Source organism: Phyllobates terribilis, unplaced genomic scaffold (assembly GCF_046119375.1).
Source record: "Phyllobates terribilis strain yellow unplaced genomic scaffold, ASM4611937v1 Scaffold_3__8_contigs__length_932513732, whole genome shotgun sequence".
NCBI classification, from domain to species: domain Eukaryota; kingdom Metazoa; phylum Chordata; class Amphibia; order Anura; family Dendrobatidae; genus Phyllobates; species Phyllobates terribilis.
Genome location: NW_027362763.1, coordinates 46,429,452 through 46,448,993, shown reverse-complemented (window position 1 = coordinate 46,448,993; position 19,542 = coordinate 46,429,452). Strand labels below are relative to the sequence as shown.

Here is a 19,542-nt window from a genome sequence, read left to right as displayed (position 1 = left end):
TTGTATAGACTGATTTTTTGTTTCTGTTTCTCAGCTGAAAGGAGAGAAGGTGAACGTCGCCGTGAAGACGTGTAAGAAGGACTGCGCCCCGGACGTCAAGGAGAAGTTCATGAGTGAAGCCTGTGAGTGTCCTGTGCTGCAGTTTAGTTTTGGAAACTTCAAAATTTTGGGGGAAAAATTGGAAAAAAATTCCGTCACGGTAGAATTTAAGTTACTGCAAATCGTAGGCGACCAGAGATGAACGAACCTGAACTTACAAGTTGGGGGACAATGAGTGTTCGGTGCAAAACTCTGAACACGGACTTCTCCGAAGTTCCAGGGAGAGAGGGCGAAGAAGACAAAGAAGGAGAGTGAGAGAGGTTTTTTTTTTCCAGTTTGGGTCCGTTTTCAATAACGTTTGGGTTCTGGTTGAAGTTTGGGTAAAGTTCTGGTACCTGAACCAAACTTTGGACTAAAGTTCGAGTCAGGTACCAGAAACTGAACGTCCACCGGTCCACTCATCCCTAAAGTTGGTGTTTCCTATGTCAGGCACACTTGTATGGAACAGGCGCAGGAGCTGAGCCTGCACCTTATACACCAGGTGCCAGCTGCGTAATACAGTCGGTGCTTTCATCTAACAGCAGCGATCAGAGCCAGCTCCGATCACTGCTGTGTAACCAGAGGGCCGTTGTCGATCTCCCACAGACGAATTTAGGTGAGAAATCGCATCAAGTCGGCCCCGCGACGACATAATCACAAGGTGGCAATGGCTTGCCAAATGATTGTCAGTTCTTCAAAAAAAAAAAAAAAAGAACAAGCGACCGAAGGTTCAAATCCCAAAAGAGGGTTAAAAAAAAAGTGAAGAAAAAATATTTTTTAAATTAAAAAATCAATAGGTAAAAATTTCAATCACTCGACTTTACCCAGTTCTAAAATAAAATATAGATAATTAAATAAACGTATTCATCTGTGGAAACATAAAATGAATTAAGCCTATAAATAAAGAGAGAAAAAAAAAGAAAAAAAAATGGACATTTTATCAATTTTTGGCTCCCAAATAAAGCAATAAAAAGCGATCTAAAGTCACATGTACCTCAAAATGGTATTAATAAAAACATGAAAAAAAAAAAAGAGAGAATAAAAAATAAAAACTCTGTAGAGAAACTCCATTGACGGAAGAATTAAATAGTTATGACTCTTAGGAGAAGGGAAGGAAAGAAGAAAAGCGCAAAAAAAAAATGAAGGGGGGATTTAGTCTCCCCAAAAAATTGACCCACACCAGGGCACAAGTTGTGTATGGTATTGCAGCTCATTGGCATTCAATTCTTTGGAGCTGACCTGTAGTACCGAACACAACCTGAGGATAGATGTGGCGCTGTTTGGAAAGGAGATCAGCCTTCTTTTATTAATATTCGTTAATCCTTGATCATACGGATAGGGGCCAAGTACGGGGGGCAAGGAGGGGATGCCAACCAGCCACTCGGTATTAGCCAGGGGATACCAGGGGAGGGCAGCAATAATCTGCTCATAGGCAGAGCCCTGCCACTGGCTTAACCTGAGATGGGCTGCCCCTTTAAGGATTTTTTTTTTTAGTCCAATACTAATTTCTACTTTTCTTTTCTGGCAGGTCTGATGAGAAAACTGGATCACCCGCACATAGTGAGGTTGATCGGAATTATTGAAGAAGACCCCATCTGGATAGTGATGGAGCTCTACCCATTTGGGGAGGTAATTAGAAATGGCGGCCACAATAATGATTAACGATGGTTATGTGTGTGATAGTAAAAAAAAAAAAAAAAAAAAAAAAAAAATCTTATCTGATTTCATTCCTTTTCGACCACTAGGTGGCGCCATGTGAAATGTAAACCTGTAGTGAACAAAATCGTAGGCTTAGAATTTTTTTTTTCCAAGGTTGTGGCTTCATGTCTCTCTTTATATTGAGATTCCTTAGCTGATTTAATAAATATTACAATTTCCGCGTGTCGACAACCTGGATTAAGACCTCGATTTTAAGATTTCTGAAAAAAAAAAGAGTTATAGAATTACGGTCACATCAATTAGAAAAAGCAAAGACGAATGAGGGGCGGATCAATCAGATTTTTTTATTTTATTTTTTTTTAACTGTATTTTTTTATTTTTATTTTTTGGTAGATGGAAACCGTCAACAAGCTGCTGTTGACGGATCTTTTAGATTATTTTTATTTCGCTTTTATCTTGCTTGAGTATCGAGAGCTGATCATAAAAGTCCTATTTGTATTCTAACAAACCAGGTCAAAACATAAAAAAATGGGAATCAGCAAGATATGGGTTAAAACCATTCTCTGTTCACTGATTGGTCGGACACATTGCGCAAGTGTCGGATTGATATCTCGCGGGTTTGGTAACTTTAGTATAAAGCGATGCTTAATGGCTCCGAAGAATATGTAGAAATACTGTTTAAAAATATCAGATCCGTCAACAGCAACTTGCTGACTGTTTTCAGTGTTTTTTTTTCCCACTGTACAAAGATGAACTGAAAAATACAAAAATAAATTTTAAAAAAAGGAAATGAATATGTATCACACAGACGCCAGATTGACATAAAGTGACTATAGGGCCAATTGTAAAGGCGGAGTTATACTTTAATCTTATTGATTTATGATCGATGCGTTATTGATAACCGATACATAAAAGATGATACACAGTTCTTTACATTAGAAGTGATGATCTGATCATTAGTAGTAATAATAATACATGTGGTCTGTCCGCAGCTCGGACAGTATCTGGAGAAGCACAAGAACACCCTGCAGGTCCTCACCATGATCCTGTACTCGCTGCAGATCTGTAAAGCCCTGGCCTATCTGGAAGGAATTAGCTGTGTCCACAGGTAATACAGAGCGGTTTGTATTTACAGCACTGCAGTAAGGTGATCTACAAGAGACGCTCACCACTGCCCCTAGTGGCTTTTCTGTGTAATGACACAAAGTTATTGGAGTCACCATTTTTTTTTGTACCTTTTATTTTTTTTCATAACATGAGCCTTAAGATATAAATGATGATGACTTGAGGGTTAACTATAATAAAGAAGAATTTTTCTTATGTTCTGAAGAGGTCACATATGTATTTAATAAAAAAAAAAAAAAAAGAACTGGCCAGATTAAAATCTAGAAATAAATAAATGATTTAAGCGAGAAGTGTAGCCAGATTTTTTTTTTGCATAATTCTGAAAGCAATCACTCAGCGTCCTGCAGAGCTGGGCTTAATGAGCTTTTGTACTACTGTGTACAGGGCTGAGAGGGAAGAGGCTGCTGCTGCAAACAGTTGTCTTATAGCCAAACACAAGACAGGGAGGAGGCAGAGAAGGGGGGCATAGCTGTTCTTCTGGGATGCTCAGAGATTTCTTTATAATTTTCTCACTTTTAATTATTAAATGAGAAAACTATAATGAAAAGTAAGGAGGGGATTAAAGGAAGAAGACAAATAAGATCACCAGTAAGGAGGGGATTAAAGGAAGAAGACAAATGAGATCAAAAGTAAGGAGGGGATTAAAGGAAGAAGAAAAATAAGATCAAAAGTAAGGAGGGGATTAAAGGAAGAAGAAAAATAAGATCACCAGTAAGGAGAGGATTAAAGGAAGAAGACAAATGAGATCACAAGTAAGGAGGGGATTAAACGAATAAGACAAATAAGATCAAAAGTAAGGAGGGGATTAAAGAAAGGAGACAAATAAGAGCAAAAGTAATGAGTAGTGTTGAGTGAGTATGTTCTATTAACCCTTTTGCCAAGTATGCTCAGGCCGAGCTCTGAGTATTTATAGCTGCTCGGTGATAAGGTTAAATGGCTCCCTGTGTGCATGATTTGCGACTGTTCGACAGTTTTATTACAAGTGAGGAATGTCTATTTCTTAAGGCCCCGTCACACATAACGAGATCGCTAGCGAGATCGTTGATGAGTCACGGTTTTCGAGACGCAATAGCGATCTCGCTAGCGATCTCGTTATGTCTGACAGGTAGCAACGATCAGGCCCCTGCTGTGAGATCGCTGATCGTTACAAAGCTTCCTGGACCATTCCTGGGTCGTTGCGCTCCCGCTGGGCAGTGGGCATCGCTGTATTTGACACCTTATCAACGACCTCGTTAGCGATTCAGAACTGAGACACGTGGGCGTGCATAAATTGGACTTTTCCACGCCCCTCGTCCCCGATTGGTGGTCGCTACTGCGTCCTTGTTTTTCGGATCCCACCAGCGTTCTCCAGCTGTGACTCCACTTTGAAGAAATCAGACATCTTTAGCGAGGTAGGTATTGTTTGGGGTCTCAAATGAGTTTCCATTTTTAATTCATTTATAGGACATCTACCAATTGTCTGCTATCATTGCTCTTCAGGGAGGGAGGGCTTGGCTTCTATCTGTATATATATATGCTTTTGCATGGGCAGATATTTTAGGGGTCTCGTGCACACACACCCACACAGCACGTTTTCTGACACGCTGTCCTGGCCAACCGCTTCAGAGTTTTTCACACGCCAATTAACATGAAGCTTAAATCAATAGACTCTGTTGTTTTGGCCTGTTGCGCGCTTCACAACTTTCTTCGTCGACGTGATGCAATGACGTACTGTCCGCCCGGCTTCGTGGACTCTGTGGACCGAGCCAATGGGGAAGTGGAGCTCGGTGAATGGCGTGCAAACCATCCTGCGAGTGCAGGCCTTCAACCAGTGGGACATGGCAGAAACACCCATGATGCGAAGACCTGCCGCGACAACTACTGCCAGTATTTTAACGGTCCTGGTGCTGTTCCTTGGCGGCATCAGAACCTATAGTGGGCAACTCCTCATGTTTCTACACTACTGACATCTCTGTACTGATGTGTCTAATAAACTGTGTGTTCTACTGTGCAAAAGCTTTGTGTCTCATTCTTTCAGTAGTAGCAGTAGTCACCGCAGTAAGCAGTCCATATATATATACATACATACATACATACATGCATACATACACACACGCATATACATTCGTGTACTCGTATGTAAACAGATTCATCCATGTACTCATACATATTTTTAAGTACATAAATATATACACACACACTCATATACACATACGTATACAGATAACTATATATATACACATACATACTCTCAAACATACAGATATGCATACACATAAATGGCCATTTACATCTCTATATACTGTATATATTCATATAAATATATGGACATCCATACATCTGTACAGGAACAATGCACACACCAGTGTTCCCGTCTGACCGGAGACGCAGTAGCGATGTTAAACCAAGGCCGCCCAATCAGAACGCAGTAGCGTCCACCAATCGGAGATGAGGGGGCGCGGAAAAGTAATTTTATGCACGCCTTTGTGACACAGTACAGTCCCTATCAAGGTGTGGATCGTTGAAACAGCTGCTGTGTGAAAGCGTCCCAACGACCACCGAGATCGTTAGTTAGATCGCTGGGGCGGCCGAAATCGTTGGGAAGTTCTGCATGTTTGACAGCTCCCCAGTGATCACGAAACAACTCTCAAGCGATCCCAAAACCGTGACGCACTAACGATCTCGCTAGCGATCTCTTTATGTGTGACGGGGCCTTTACACATTCCTCACATGTAATAAAGCTGTCAAACAGTTGCAAATCATGCACACAGGAGCGATTTAACCTTATCACCGAGCAGCTGTAAATACTCGGAGCTCGGCCCGAGCATACTCGGACAGAACATACTCGCTCAACACTAGTAAGGATTAAAGGAAGAAGACAATTGAGATCAAAAGTAAGGAGGGGATTAAAGGAAGAAGACAAATGAGATCAAAAGTAAGGAGGGGATTAAAGGAAGAAGAAAAATAAGAACACAAGTAAGGAGGGGATTAAAGGAAGAAGACAGCTAAGATCAAAAGTAAGGAGGGGATTAAAGGAACAAGACAAATGAGATCAAAAGTAAGGAGGGGATTAAAGGAAGAAGACAAATAAGGTCAAAAGTAAGGAGGGGATTAAAGGAAGAAGCTCTGTGTTATTTTTTTATTATTATTTCTTTGCACATTTTCTGTGGCATTTATATTGGAAATCATCTATACATGAACTAACTTAATGGTGACCTTGTAGTTGGCTTGTACTTATATAGAGAAGCCAATCAGAACAAGCAAACCTTCACTGTAAAGCACAGTGGAGCAGAGGGCAGCAACCCGAGTCTATGATTGTGTATTAGGTGGCGTTAAGCCATCAATAGAAAATGTGGCTATGCTGGGGAATCAGTGGACAGCAGGAAGCGAGGGCATGGGGTACCTGGAATCGTTACATTGTTTTTGGGAATTGTTCTGTTTCCAGGGCTTCCTTAACTTTGTATCTGTTCTCACAGGGACATCGCAGTCAGGAACATACTCGTGGCTTCTCATGAGTGCGTGAAGTTAGGAGATTTTGGACTCTCAAGGTATCTAGAAGAGGAGGAATATTATAAAGGTAGGTACTTGTACCCATGCAGAGCTGTAATCAAGATTCTGCTGATGTTGGAACACCTCATCAATGGGTGACACCAACTATAGGTCCATAAATCGGTAGTTCTCCCTTAATAAAAGGGTTGGAGTTCATATTGTTAGTGTCTTTTTTTTATTGTAGAGCAATATAATCTATGACCTAATGTCCATACTGTTACATCCAGCAGCTAAAAATATTCTTTCGATATTTTGAAAGGAAATGGCTGGGGATCACGATGGTGGGTTCCAAGTTTTGGAAATCATTGGGGTCCAGGCTTCCTGACTCTACCAACACCGATGTAATGACTTCCCCTTTAATGAGATGTTCTTTATGTGTTTTCTGCCTCTTCTCAGCTTCTGTAACCCGTCTCCCTATCAAATGGATGGCGCCAGAGTCTATAAACTTCCGTCGTTTCACCTCGGCCAGTGACGTCTGGATGTTTGGTGAGACATTTTGGAAGAGAGTGAAGGAGAAAGAGCAGCTCTTGGGTCCTTCCATATTTAAAAATATATACATTGACATCAGTGGGTGCTACATATCTGGGTGCATCCTATAGAACTGGTGGCACCAAGTCAACGGGACAACCCAAAGTACGATGGGTTAGGACCTCTGCCCTGTGACCGATAGACACCCGATACTTCTCTATAAGAAGAGCATGATCATTGCACTGTATTAGACAGGGCGATCAGCCAGTGCCTGGGGCATTTTTGTAAAATCTTCCTGTCCTGATGAACTGTCATCTTTCCATTTCAGGAGTTTGTATGTGGGAGATCTTGTCCTACGGTAAGCAGCCGTTCTTCTGGCTGGAGAACAAAGACGTGATCAGCGTCATCGAGAAAGGAGATCGACTTCCAAAGCCGGAAATGTGTCCCCCGACTCTTTACACACTAATGACGAGATGCTGGACCTACGATCCTTCTGAAAGACCCAAATTCACAGAGCTGGTCTGTAGCTTAAGGTAAAAACAAACTGTAGTCCTTCTGTACTTTGTATGAGCTGCCAGGAGGAGTGGGCGAAGGGAACTGACAACGGCCCTGAGCACATTTCTGCCTCAAGTGGTTGTTATTGTCAGCGGTCCAAAAAACAAAACTGAATGTAAAGAGGAACTCAAACCTTCATTTTTCTCCAAAAACTGATAAATTGAAGGAACAAAAAAAAAAAATCAAATCCATGAGTGGAGAACTTTAAGGTGACACACGCAAGCCTTTTCAGAACTATTGTGTTATAAGGTGACCAAACGCAAATTTTATAGTCAATTTATTTTGCCATGTTGGCACCTTTAATGACACCCAGCACCACCACAGTATCCTCATGTCAGAGACCCAAGCTGTAAAAATCAGAACAGATGTGTTAAAGCCCATTTTACACTAGAAGGGCGGGGTAACTTGTCAACTGTATCCCAGGCAGCGCCGTCCCATTCAGCACCATCCTATTAAGCATCATCCCATTGAGCGCCATCCCATTGAGCGCCATCCCATTGAGCGCCATCCCATTGAGCGCCATCCCATTGAGCGCCATCCCATTGAGCACCATTCCATTGAGCTCCATCCCATTGAGCGCCATCCCGTTGAGCATCATCCCATTAAGCGTCGTCCCATGGAGCGTCGTCCCATAGAGCTCCATCCCATTGAGCTCCATCCCATTGAGCGTCATCCAATTGAGCGTCATCCCATTGAACATCATCCTATTGAACGTCATCCCATTGAGCGCCATCCATTTGAGCACCATCCCATTCAGCGCCATCCCATTGAGCATCATCCCATTGAGCGCCATCCCATTGGACATCATCCCATTGAGCGCCATCCCATTGAGCGCCATCCCATTGAGCGCCATCCCATTGAGCGTCATCCCATTGAGTGCCATCCCATTGAGCACCATCCCATTGAGCACAATCCCATTGAGCATCATCCCATTGAGCATCATCCTATTGAATGTCAGCCCATTGAGCTCCATTCCATTGAGCGCCATCCCATTGAGTGCTATCCCATTGAGCATCATCCTATTGAGTACCATTCCATTGAGCGCCATTCCATTGAGCGCCATTCCAATGAGCATCATCCCATTGAGCGTCATCCAATTGAGCGTCATCCCATTGAACATCATCCTATTGAACGTCATCCCATTGAGCGCCATCCAATTGAGCACCATCCCATTGAGCATCATCCCATTGAGCGCCATCCCATTGGGCATCATCCCATTGAGCGCCATCCTATTGAGCGCCATCCCATTGAGCGTCATCCCATTGAGCGCCATCCCATTGAGCACCATCCCATTGAGCACAATCCCATTGAGCATCATCCCATTGAGCATCATCCTATTGAATGTCAGCCCATTGAGCTCCATTCCATTGAGCGCCATCCCATTGAGTGCTATCCCATTGAACATCATCCTATTGAGTACCATTCCATTGAGCGCCATTCCATTGAGCGCCATCCAATTGAGCGCCATTCCAATGAGCATCATCCCATTGAGCGCCATCCCATTGAGTTCCATCCCATTCATTGCTTCCATGATGGCTGCATCCATACAACCATTGAATTGGACTTTCATAGAACATCTAGTCAACCTCAGACATGGTGGCCACATTGAACCACAAACACAAATCTAATCCAGCATTAAAGCTTTGGGCCAACAATAATTCTCATTGGTCATGTGATTTTTTTTGATCCACTCAGGGTAATACTACTATGACCTTCACGGTCATACAATAGATCTTGCAACCTATTGGAGAAACAGTCCTTCAAACCTCAGAAGTTTGCTCTTTCGTAGACTGTTCCTTGCTCTGCATTACACTGTGTTCCAAATTATTATGCAAATAATATTTTCTCAGATTTTCCCAAATTACCTATATGAATTGCAGTCATTGTAATTTTCCAGTCAAATAACTATTAGAGTACAATTGAAAGGTTTTTGTACAAACTGCCTATGATAACAGGATATTTTTAAAAAAAATAAAAAACTCAAACTGCACTCAAAATGCATGTTCCAAATTATTATGCACAGCAGAGTTTTCAACCTTTTAATTTTAATAAAGAACAAAAAAATGGTCATTTTTGAAATTCTAAGCATTAGCAGGTTATTACAAACTGAAATCAAACAGTTTTAAACTCAAAACTTTATTCTAGGTGATGTTACATTTGCACTGTCATGAAAACAACACCCACTCTTGGGTCAGACCTTGCAGCTCTCTGGTGCCCCCTTATCCTGCTGGTCAAACACGGTATTGACAGAGGATAAGCACGGGTGCAGCTGCTCTAATTTATGTCGACTATTGCGGCACGTGATGTGACAGGACGTATATATACCACCAGTTCCTTCCAGGAACGTATATATACCTCCGACCAGCCACCCTCAAACCACAATATCACATAAATACTGGTATACTGCCACCACCGATCGCTTAACAGGTGGATCGGGTACCTGGTAGGTAACGTGAATTAGCGAGTGAGGAACGTGTTTGCTCGACATAGGACAAGAAGGACGAAACTGGTAAATAATTAATGATTTACTCCCAAAAGGTGGGCAGTGTTTACAAAATATATACAAGATATTATAAAGGAGACAATTTACATGTATGCATAAACAGTTATTAAAATAAAAGGGATAAGTAATAGCAAAACCTGCTTCACAAGGTGATGGTCTCAGATTCTGTGGGGGGGACGGCTCCCCGGAAATTAGACTTGATTCCTTCACGCAGCGTGTAGTGCATGCGTCTGCGTCCCTGGTTGGAATGGCTTGAAAAATGGCCGATCTGGTTTTTAGCAAGCAGCCAAAACTCTGGGGAACACCCCTTATTTACCTTACAAGGGGGCTCGGCTTTGCGAGCCCACCCAGCTGGAGAAGACCTAAAAAATCCTTCAGATTCCATATCTTGGTGTGGGGGGGTCCCACATCCAAGAGGGAGACATCATCTTGACCGTCACCAATATTCATGAAGATAGATATTAAATATGAAACCTCTATGACGCTCAGAATCTCAGAATCCATTATCTCAGTTCCCGGTCATTCCTCAGTTATGCAAGTTATACTATTGTAATGGGAAAAAGGTGAGCATTCAAAAAACGTGGTTCCGATGTTTCTGTCAGACCTGTGCGTGATTAAAATTGGCATAAAACGTTTGTACAATTAAACAATGGGATTTTTTTGGAGGGATTTTCCGGTTTGTACCAGCGCTTGCCCTGGACTGAGGTTTTATGGCGGGTCATAAAAATTCCTGGTTTGGGGAAAAGCAAAAGTGAGTTCTATGTCTTCACTTACAAACAGATAGGGGGTGGGGTTTTTTTTTCCTTTTTTAAAACATCTCTCATTTTTAAAAACTCGGGCAAAAATACCTTTTGCCTGACACCTCCCCCTTTTTGACTGCGCTATGGAGGTAGGACCTTCTGGTACTCCTCCAAGCATATGTCTGGAGGCTCCCCTCGCCGGGACAACCCATCGGCATTGCCATGCTCGCTGCCCTTGCGGTGTTGAACGGTAAAGTCGTACTGCTGGGGGGTGAGGCTCCAGCGTAACAACCTTCCGTTGGCACCTGACATGGTGTGCAGCCAACTCAGGGGGTTGTGGTCAGTCACGACAGTGAAGGGGCGCCCGTACAAGTAAGGCTGTAAGCGGTTGAGGGTCCATACAATGGCCAGGCACTCCTTCTCTATGGTGGAATAGGCCACTTCCCTCGGCAGCAGTTTCCGGCTTAGGTACAACACGGGGTGTTCTTGGTTCCCCGAGTCGACCTGGCTGAGTACAGCACCGAGGCCAAACTCACTGGCGTCGGTCTGTACTAAGAGTGGCCGTGTGCCGTCGACCGCCTTTAGTACAGGAGAGCTGCTCAGGGCAGTCTTCAAAGCCCTAAAGGCCACCTCGCATTCATCCGTCCATTTGACGGAATGGGGTAGGCTCTTCCTGGTGAGGTCTGTCAAGGGCTTCGCAAGGCTACTATAGTCCTGCACAAAGCGTCTATAGTACCCTGCGGTGCCCAAGAAGGACTGCACCTGCTTCTTGGTCCTGGGGGTGGGCCAGGACACGATAGCGTCCACCTTCCCAGGCTCTGGCTTCAGAGTACCCCCACCTACCCGGTGCCCCAGGTAGTGGACCTCGTTCATGCCCATCTGGCACTTTCCCGGCTTGATGGTCAAGCCCGCCTGGTGAATGCGCCCGAGCACCTGCTGCAGATGCTCAAGGTGATCCTCCCAGGTGGGACTGAAGATGGCAATGTCATCCAGGTACGCTACTGCGTACCTCTCCAGTCCCTGGAGCAGGTGGTTGACCATTCGCTGGAACGTGGCAGGGGCATTTTTCATGCCGAAGGGCATGACCGTGGATTCATACAATCCGAAGGGGGTGATAAAGGCGGACTTCTCCTGGGCCCCGGGGCTCAAGGGAATCTGCCAATATCCCCGACTCAAATCCATAATGGAGAGATAGCTCGCGCTGGCTAACCGCTCCAGCAGCTCCTCAATGCGTGGCATTGGTTGTGCGTCAGAGGCGGTGAAAGCGTTGAGCCCCCTGTAGTCCACACAGAACCGGGTGGTCCGGTCCTTCTTAGGCACCAGGACTACAGGTGAGGCCCACGCGCTCTTGGACCGCTTAATCACCCCCAACTGCAGCATCTCCTCGACCTCCTGGCGCATGACATGCTGCACCTCGTCGGAGATTCGATAGGCTGTCCGCCGGAGTGGGGCATGATTCCCGGTGTCCACTTCATGGACCGCCACTTCAGTCCTGCCAGGCAGGTTGGTGAACACTGCTTGGAAGGGTTTCAGCACTGCTTGCATCTGAGACCTCTGGTCTGCGGATAGCAAGTCGCTTAGCTCTACATCCTCTAGGGACCCGCTGGCCTTTGCTTGGGCGAGCATGTCCAAGAGGGGGTCATCCTCCCCATCCTCGGGCAGGTTGCAGACCGGTAGGACGCAGGTTCCACGTTGTTGATGAGCCTTCATCATATTAACGTGAAACGCCTTCCGCCTACCCCGCTCGTGGTCAAGTGTGATCACGTAGGTGACCGGGTTGAGCTGTTGGTGAATGACGTACGGGCCTTCCCAGGCCGCCTGAAGCTTGTCCTTTGGTACGGGGACCAGCACCCACACCTTCTGACCCACCTGGTAGGTCCGTTCTCGGGCGTTCTGGTCGTACCAATGCTTCTGGTCAGCCTGGGCTTGCGCCATGTTGTCATGCACCAACTGCGTCAAGGTCTGCATCTTGTCACGGAAGCGCATGACATACTCCACGATGGACACTCCTGGGGAGCTCAGCTCTTCTTCCCAGAATTCCCTCATCAACCCAAGGGGTCCTCGGACACGCCTGCCATACAGGAGCTCAAAGGGGGAAAACCCCGTTGAGGCCTGTGGAACCTCTCTGTAAGCAAATAGCAGGTGTGGGAGGTAACGCTCCCAGTCGCGACCCTGGGTCTCAACCAGCATTTTTAACATCTGTTTGAGGGTACCGTTGAATCGCTCACACAAACCATTGGTCTGTGGGTGATACGCACTCGATACCAGATGCTGCACCTGCATTTTCTTACATAGGGCCTCCATTAAGCGTGACATGAACTGAGTCCCCTGGTCGGTAAGCATCTCCCTGGGAAATCCTACTCGCGAAAAGATGGCCAAGAGGGCGTCCGCCACCTTATCCGCCCTAATTGAGGACAGGGCTACTGCCTCCGGATACCGGGTAGCATAGTCTACCACGGTAAGGATGAATCGTTTTCCAGAGCTGCTGGGTATGGCCAGTGGTCCCACAATGTCCACAGCAATCCTCTGGAAAGGCTCCTCTATCACTGGCAAAGAGATCAGGGGGGCTTTGGGGGCCGGCCCTGACTTTCCCACTCTTTGACACGTGGTACAGGATCGACAGTAGTTCACCACATCTGTCCTCATTTTGGGCCAATAAAAGTGATGAGACAGCCGGGCCTTGGTTTTGCTGACCCCCAAGTGTCCAGCGAGTGGAATTTCATGGGCGATCCGCAACAACTCATCCCTGAATGGGTAGGGGACGACCAGCTGTCTTTCCCTCAGCCACTCCTGTTGGGGTGTACAGGGAACTGTCTCCCGGTACAACCTCCCTTGGTCCCAGAATACCCTCTCCTTATCCAACTCGGAGGTGGGTTTCTCAGCGAGGCTCCTTAACGTCTCTAGGCTAGCATCTGAGTGCAGAGCTGCCTGAAACTCCTGGCTGGAGGAAGCCAGAAGTGAGGTTAAGGCCACGTCCTCACTGGGACCCTCTGGGACCGGCTCTGGGTCCATACCTGATTCAGTTATTCCTCTGTTCGAGGAGGGTCCAGAAGGCAGGGCGTTACTTGCGTTCTGGGCACTCTGACTGCGGGTAACAGCGGCTATATAGGCCGTCTCCCCGGGGAATAACCCTGTCTCATTAGCCGGCGAGGCCATGAGAACTACTTCTCCATCATCCTCCATTACCTCAGGCACAGTGCTACGTATGGGGCAGCGACTATCAGCCAGGTCACCATCTGTTGTGACACTGGTCACTGGCACAGCCCCACCTGCGCCATGGTCCTCGTGCCTCTCCCCATTACCCTTGGCACTGACCTTTGCTCCTGCTAGGGGATCCTCAGCAACATCACCCCGCAGAGTGACATGGCTGAGTTCTCCTGCACCTTCCAATACAACAACATCATCATCATCATCATCATCATCATCATCATCATCAGGTAAAGCATTGACATTCACATTATCAGCATTAACCTTACCAACCGTATCAGATCGGGGAGGGGTGTCAGGGACATAATAAGCAAACATCCTCCCCAAATCAGTTCCCAACAAAACATTTGCAGGTAGGTTTTTGGAAACTCCCACTTCCTTCACCCCACTCCCCGCACCCCAATCAATAAAAACCCGGGCCATGGGCAAGGGGCATCGGACAGTCAGGGTCTTTCCTGGAATAAGCGCTTCAGGGGACACCAGTTCGGGTCGGATGAGGGTTCGTTCGGCCCCAGTGTCCTTGAGGCCTACAGTGAGAGTGTCCCCCACCCTGACAGACTGAAAGTTTTCACAGGCCCTCCCAACCGGCCCACCCACCAAAAGAACTGAGGCATTAGGCCCTGGGGCCTTGGATGGGGGGTTCTTCCTCTGCTTCTCTGGGCAAGTGGCGCTGAGATGACCAGTCTGGTTGCAGGAATAACACCTGCGGGCATCGGATGCAGGCAGGGCCTTGGCAATGGGAAAAAGGCCTCCGGGAGGTCGGCTGGCAGGGGCAGGGATGGTGGTTGATGGCTTACCCCCTTTCCAGCTGGCGACGACCGGCTTCCGCACCTCTGGTCTCCGGTTGGCCTCGTAGGTGTCTGCGATCTGCGCTGCTTTATTGGCATCAGGTGGCTCCCGATCCATCACGAACTGCCGTACCTCAGTCGGACACAGATGCAGGAACTGGTCTTTCCCCATCAGGTCCTTTAGCTGCTCAAAGGTGGTCGCTGACAGTCCTTGGATCCACTGCTCAAAGTTGGTTCTGAGCCCGCCTACCACATCACGGTAGGTGTCCTGTGGTCCACGTTGGAGGGTTCTGAATTTTTTCCGGTAAACCTCCGGAGTCAGCTGGTACTTTTTTATCAGGGCCTGCTTGACGGCCCCATAGTCTCCATCCTGCTCTCGAGGGAGGGAAGCAAACACCTCTAAAGCTTTTCCTCTGAGCCCTGGAGTCAAATATCTTGCCCATTGGTCGATGGGCAGCTGATACTGCCTGCAGGCCTTTTCAAAGCCTCGCAGAAATGTGTCCAAGTCCCCATCGTTTTCCATCACAGGGAAGTGCTCAGGACGAGGTTTAAAGCAGCTGGCACTGTTGGACTCACGGGTCTGCGTAGAGGGCGACTCCTTCTGAATCCGGGCTAGCTCCAGCTGGTGTTGTCGGTCAGCTTGGGCTTGTCGCTCAGCAGCCTCTCGGTCAGCTTGGGCTTGTCGCTCAGCCCGCTCCTGGAATTTCAGGATCAGCTCCAGTCGTCCATCATGATTGTCTGTGGCGAGCTCCTCCAAGGCCATCTGCAGGTGGGGGTCCACACTACCCTGGTTGCGGGTATGGCTGGCAATCACTGGTTGGACCCCGGCAGCAGCGCCATCCGGGCCTTGGCTGGCCGCCCCCTCATCAGGGCTCTGCTGTCGGACGGGCTCTGCAGCATCTTGTAACAGTTCAGAAATCATTTGTTCTTTGCTTTTGCCGTGGGGGTCAATGCCTTTGATTATACATATTCCAGTAAGAGTGTCCTTTTTCTGCTGGTGATACCAGGACTCCCCAACTACGACCATGATCACCAAAATAAAAATAGAAAAGAAAAATCGAAGAAGGGTAGGGGTAACTGCTACACATACAGTATTGTCTCAGATCTAATAAACACTGAGTTCGATCTTCAAAACTTTTGTGCAAGTTTTTAGTGAGAGGAATGATTGCTCAAACCAGATCACTAATGTCCTATGATCCCACCGCTTGCCACCAATTTGTCATGAAAACAACACCCACTCTTGGGTCAGACCTTGCAGCTCTCTGGCGCCCCCTTATCCTGCTGGTCAAACACGGTATTGACAGAGGATAAGCACGGGTGCAGCTGCTCTAATTTATGTCGACTATTGCGGCACGTGATGTGACAGGACGTATATCTACCACCAGTTCCTTCCAGGAACGTATATATACCTCCGACCAGCCACCCTCAAACCACAATATCACATAAATACTGGTATACTGCCACCACCGATCGCTTAACAGGTGGATCGGGTACCTGGTAGGTAACGTGAATTAGCGAGTGAGGAACGTGTTTGCTCGACATAGGACAAGAAGAAAGAAACTGGTAAATAATTAATGATTTACTCCCAAAAGGTGGGCAGTGTTTACAAAATATATACAAGATATTATAAAGGAGACAATTTACATGTATGCATAAACAGTTATTAAAATAAAAGGGATAAGTAATAGCAAAACCTGCTTCACAAGGTGATGGTCTCAGATTCTGTGGGGGGGACGGCTCCCCGGAAATTAGACTTGATTCCTTCACGCAGCGTGTAGTGCATGCGTCTGCGTCCCTGGTTGGAATGGCTTGAAAAATGGCCGATCTGGTTTTTAGCAAGCAGCCAAAACTCTGGGGAACACCCCTTATTTACCTTACAAGGGGGCTCGGCTTTGCGAGCCCACCCAGCTGCAGAAGACCTAAAAAATCCTTCAGATTCCATATCTTGGTGTGGGGGGGTCCCACATCCAAGAGGGAGACATCATCTTGACCGTCACCAATATTCATGAAGATAGATATTAAATATGAAACCTCTATGACGCTCAGAATCTCAGAATCCATTATCTCAGTTCCCGGTCATTCCTCAGTTATGCAAGTTATACTATTGTAATGGGAAAAAGGTGAGCATTCAAAAAACGTGGATCCGATGTTTCTGTCAGACCTGTGCGTGATTAAAATTGGCATAAAACGTTTGTACAATTAAACAATGGGATTTTTTTGGAGGGATTTTCCGGTTTGTACCAGCGCTTGCCCTGGACTGAGGTTTTATGGCGGGTCATAAAAATTTCTGGTTTGGGGAAAAGCAAAAGTGAGTTCTATGTCTTCACTTACAAACAGATAGGGGGTGGGGTTTTTTTTTCCTTTTTTAAAACATCTCTCATTTTTAAAAACTCGGGCAAAAATACCTTTTGCCTGACATGCACATAGGACCCCTTGTTGGAAAGGAGCTTCTGAACTCTCTCGTCCATTGAATTTGTCAGGTTTTGGATGGTTTCTGCTTCAATTGTTTTGCATGAGGACAGAATACCCTCCCAGAGCTGTTGCTTAGATGTGAACTGCCTCCCGCCATCATAGACACTCCTTTTGATGATGCTCCAGAGGTTCTCAATGGGGTTGAGGTCAGGGGAGCATGGGGGCCACACCATAAGTTTGTCCCCTTTTATGCCCATAGCAGCCAGAGATGCAGATGTGTTATGTGCAGCAAGAGACGGGGCATTATCATGCATGAAATGATCTTGCTGCGGAATGCACGGTTCTTCTTCTTGAACCATGGCAGGAAGTGCTGTTTGAGAAACTCAACATACATTATGGAGATCATCTTTACCCCTTCAGGGATCCTAAAAGGGCCGACAATCTCTCTCCCCATGATTCCAGCCCAAAACATTACTCCACCTCCTCCTTGTTGGCGCTGTAGCCGTGTTTGCATGGGGTGTCCATTAACCAGCCATCCTCCACTCCATCCATCTGGACCATCGAGATCATTTCATGCATGATAATGCCCCGTCTCATGCTGCACATAACACATCTGCATCTCTTGCTGCTATGGGCATAAAAGGGGACAAACTTATGGTGTGGCCCCCATGCTCCCCTGACCTCAACCCCATTGAGAACCTCTGGAGCATCATCAAAAGGAGTGTCTATGATGGGAGGCAGTTCACATCTAAGCAACAGCTCTGGGAGGGTATTCTGTCCTCATGCAAAACAATTGAAGCAGAAACCATCCAAAACCTGACAAATTCAATGGACGAGAGAGTTCAGAAGCTCCTTTCGAACAAGCAGTCCTATGTGCAAATGTAACATCACCTAGAATAAAGTTTTGAGTTGAAAACTGTTTGATTTCAGTGTGTAATAACCTGCTAATGCTTATAATTTCAAAAATTACCATTTTTTTGTTCTTTATTAAAATGAAAAGGTTGAAAACTCTGCTGTGCATAATAATTTGGAACATGCATTTTGAGGGCAGTTTGAGTTTTTTATTTTTTTTAAAATATCCTGTTATCATAGGCAGTTTGTACAAAAACCTTTCAATTGTACTCTAATAGTTGTTTGACTGGAAAATTACAATGACTGCAATTCATATAGGTAATTTGGGAAAATCTGAGAAAATATTATTTGCATAATAATTTGGAACACAGTGTATATAGGGAGCATTAATCATCCGGAAGTGAGCAAGTTATTTATCAAGGTCCATGTGACAAATTCTGAATAAGATTTAGGAGCAAACTTCTGACAGCAGTTGAATGCAGTGCACTATGGACGGTACTCTACCTGGGTCTGATCCGTGTTTTGACTGTGGTACTGTGGATTTACAATCAACTGCAGATCAAAATACAAAAATAAATAGGGTAATACATCTTTAAAAGCACCAAAGGCCGCCATCTACATCGTCGCCTTCTACTATTTATAGCACCGGAGTGAAGAGCGCGCTCAAAAAAACGGACCCTGAGAGACTAATGGCTGCAGTGACACAATGATGGATGTCACCAGCACCGGCCCAGGACTCTACACAAAGCAACAAACTACTGTGACCATTGTACGACTGCTACATATAGTGACCCCCCGAGTTCACCGGCAACTGAACGTTACATATTTAGTTTAATTAATTTAAATTTCTTCTCCTCCTTTTCAAAGCATACGGGCAAGAGCACAGGAAGCTGAGATAAAGGACGCTGACAGTCTGTGATCCTGAATGTAACATTCACATACTGGGCAGTATTATAGTAGTTATATTCTTGTACATAGGGGGCAGTATTATAGTAGTTATATTCCTGTACATAGGGGGCAGTATTATAGCAGTTATATTCTTGTACATAGGAGCAGAATTATAGTAGTTATATTCTTGTGTATAGGAGCAGTATTATAGTAGTTATATTCTTGTGTATAGGGGCAGTATTATAGTAGTTATATTCTTGCACATAGGGGACAGTATTATAGTAGTTATATTCTTGTACATAGGGGCAGTATTATAGTAGTTATATTCTTGTACATAGGGAGCAGTATTATAGTAGTTATATTCTTGTACATAGGGGCAGTATTATAGTAGTTATATTCTTGTACATAGGGGGCAGTATTATAGTAGTTATATTCTTGTACATAGGAGCAGTATTATAGTAGTTATATTCTTGCACATAGGGGACAGTATTATAGTAGTTATATTCTTGCACATAGGGGACAGTATTATAGTAGTTATATTCTTGTACATAGGAGCAGTATTATAGTAGTTATATTCTTGTACATAGGGGACAGTATTATAGTAGTTATATTCTTGTACATAGGGAGCAGTATTATAGTAGTTATATTCTTGTACATAGGAGCAGTATTATAGTAGTTATATTCTTGTACATAGGAGCAGTATTATAGTAGTTATATTCTTGTACATAGGAGCAGTATT

General features: G+C 45.4%; 1 protein-coding gene across 7 annotated transcripts in view; it reads left to right on the top strand.

Annotated features, from left to right (window-relative positions):
* PTK2B (protein tyrosine kinase 2 beta) overlaps nt 1–19,542 on the top strand; it is a 288,178-nt gene that overhangs the window by 189,865 nt on the left and 78,771 nt on the right. For all 7 annotated transcript variants that reach the window (XM_073673841.1, XM_073673842.1, XM_073673840.1 and 4 more), the window contains 6 exons: nt 35–122; nt 1,607–1,707; nt 2,730–2,845; nt 6,318–6,418; nt 6,787–6,876; nt 7,187–7,391. In XM_073673841.1, coding sequence (XP_073529942.1) covers nt 35–122; nt 1,607–1,707; nt 2,730–2,845; nt 6,318–6,418; nt 6,787–6,876; nt 7,187–7,391 — 701 coding nt within the window. The remainder of the gene's footprint in view (nt 1–34; nt 123–1,606; nt 1,708–2,729; nt 2,846–6,317; nt 6,419–6,786; nt 6,877–7,186; nt 7,392–19,542) is intronic.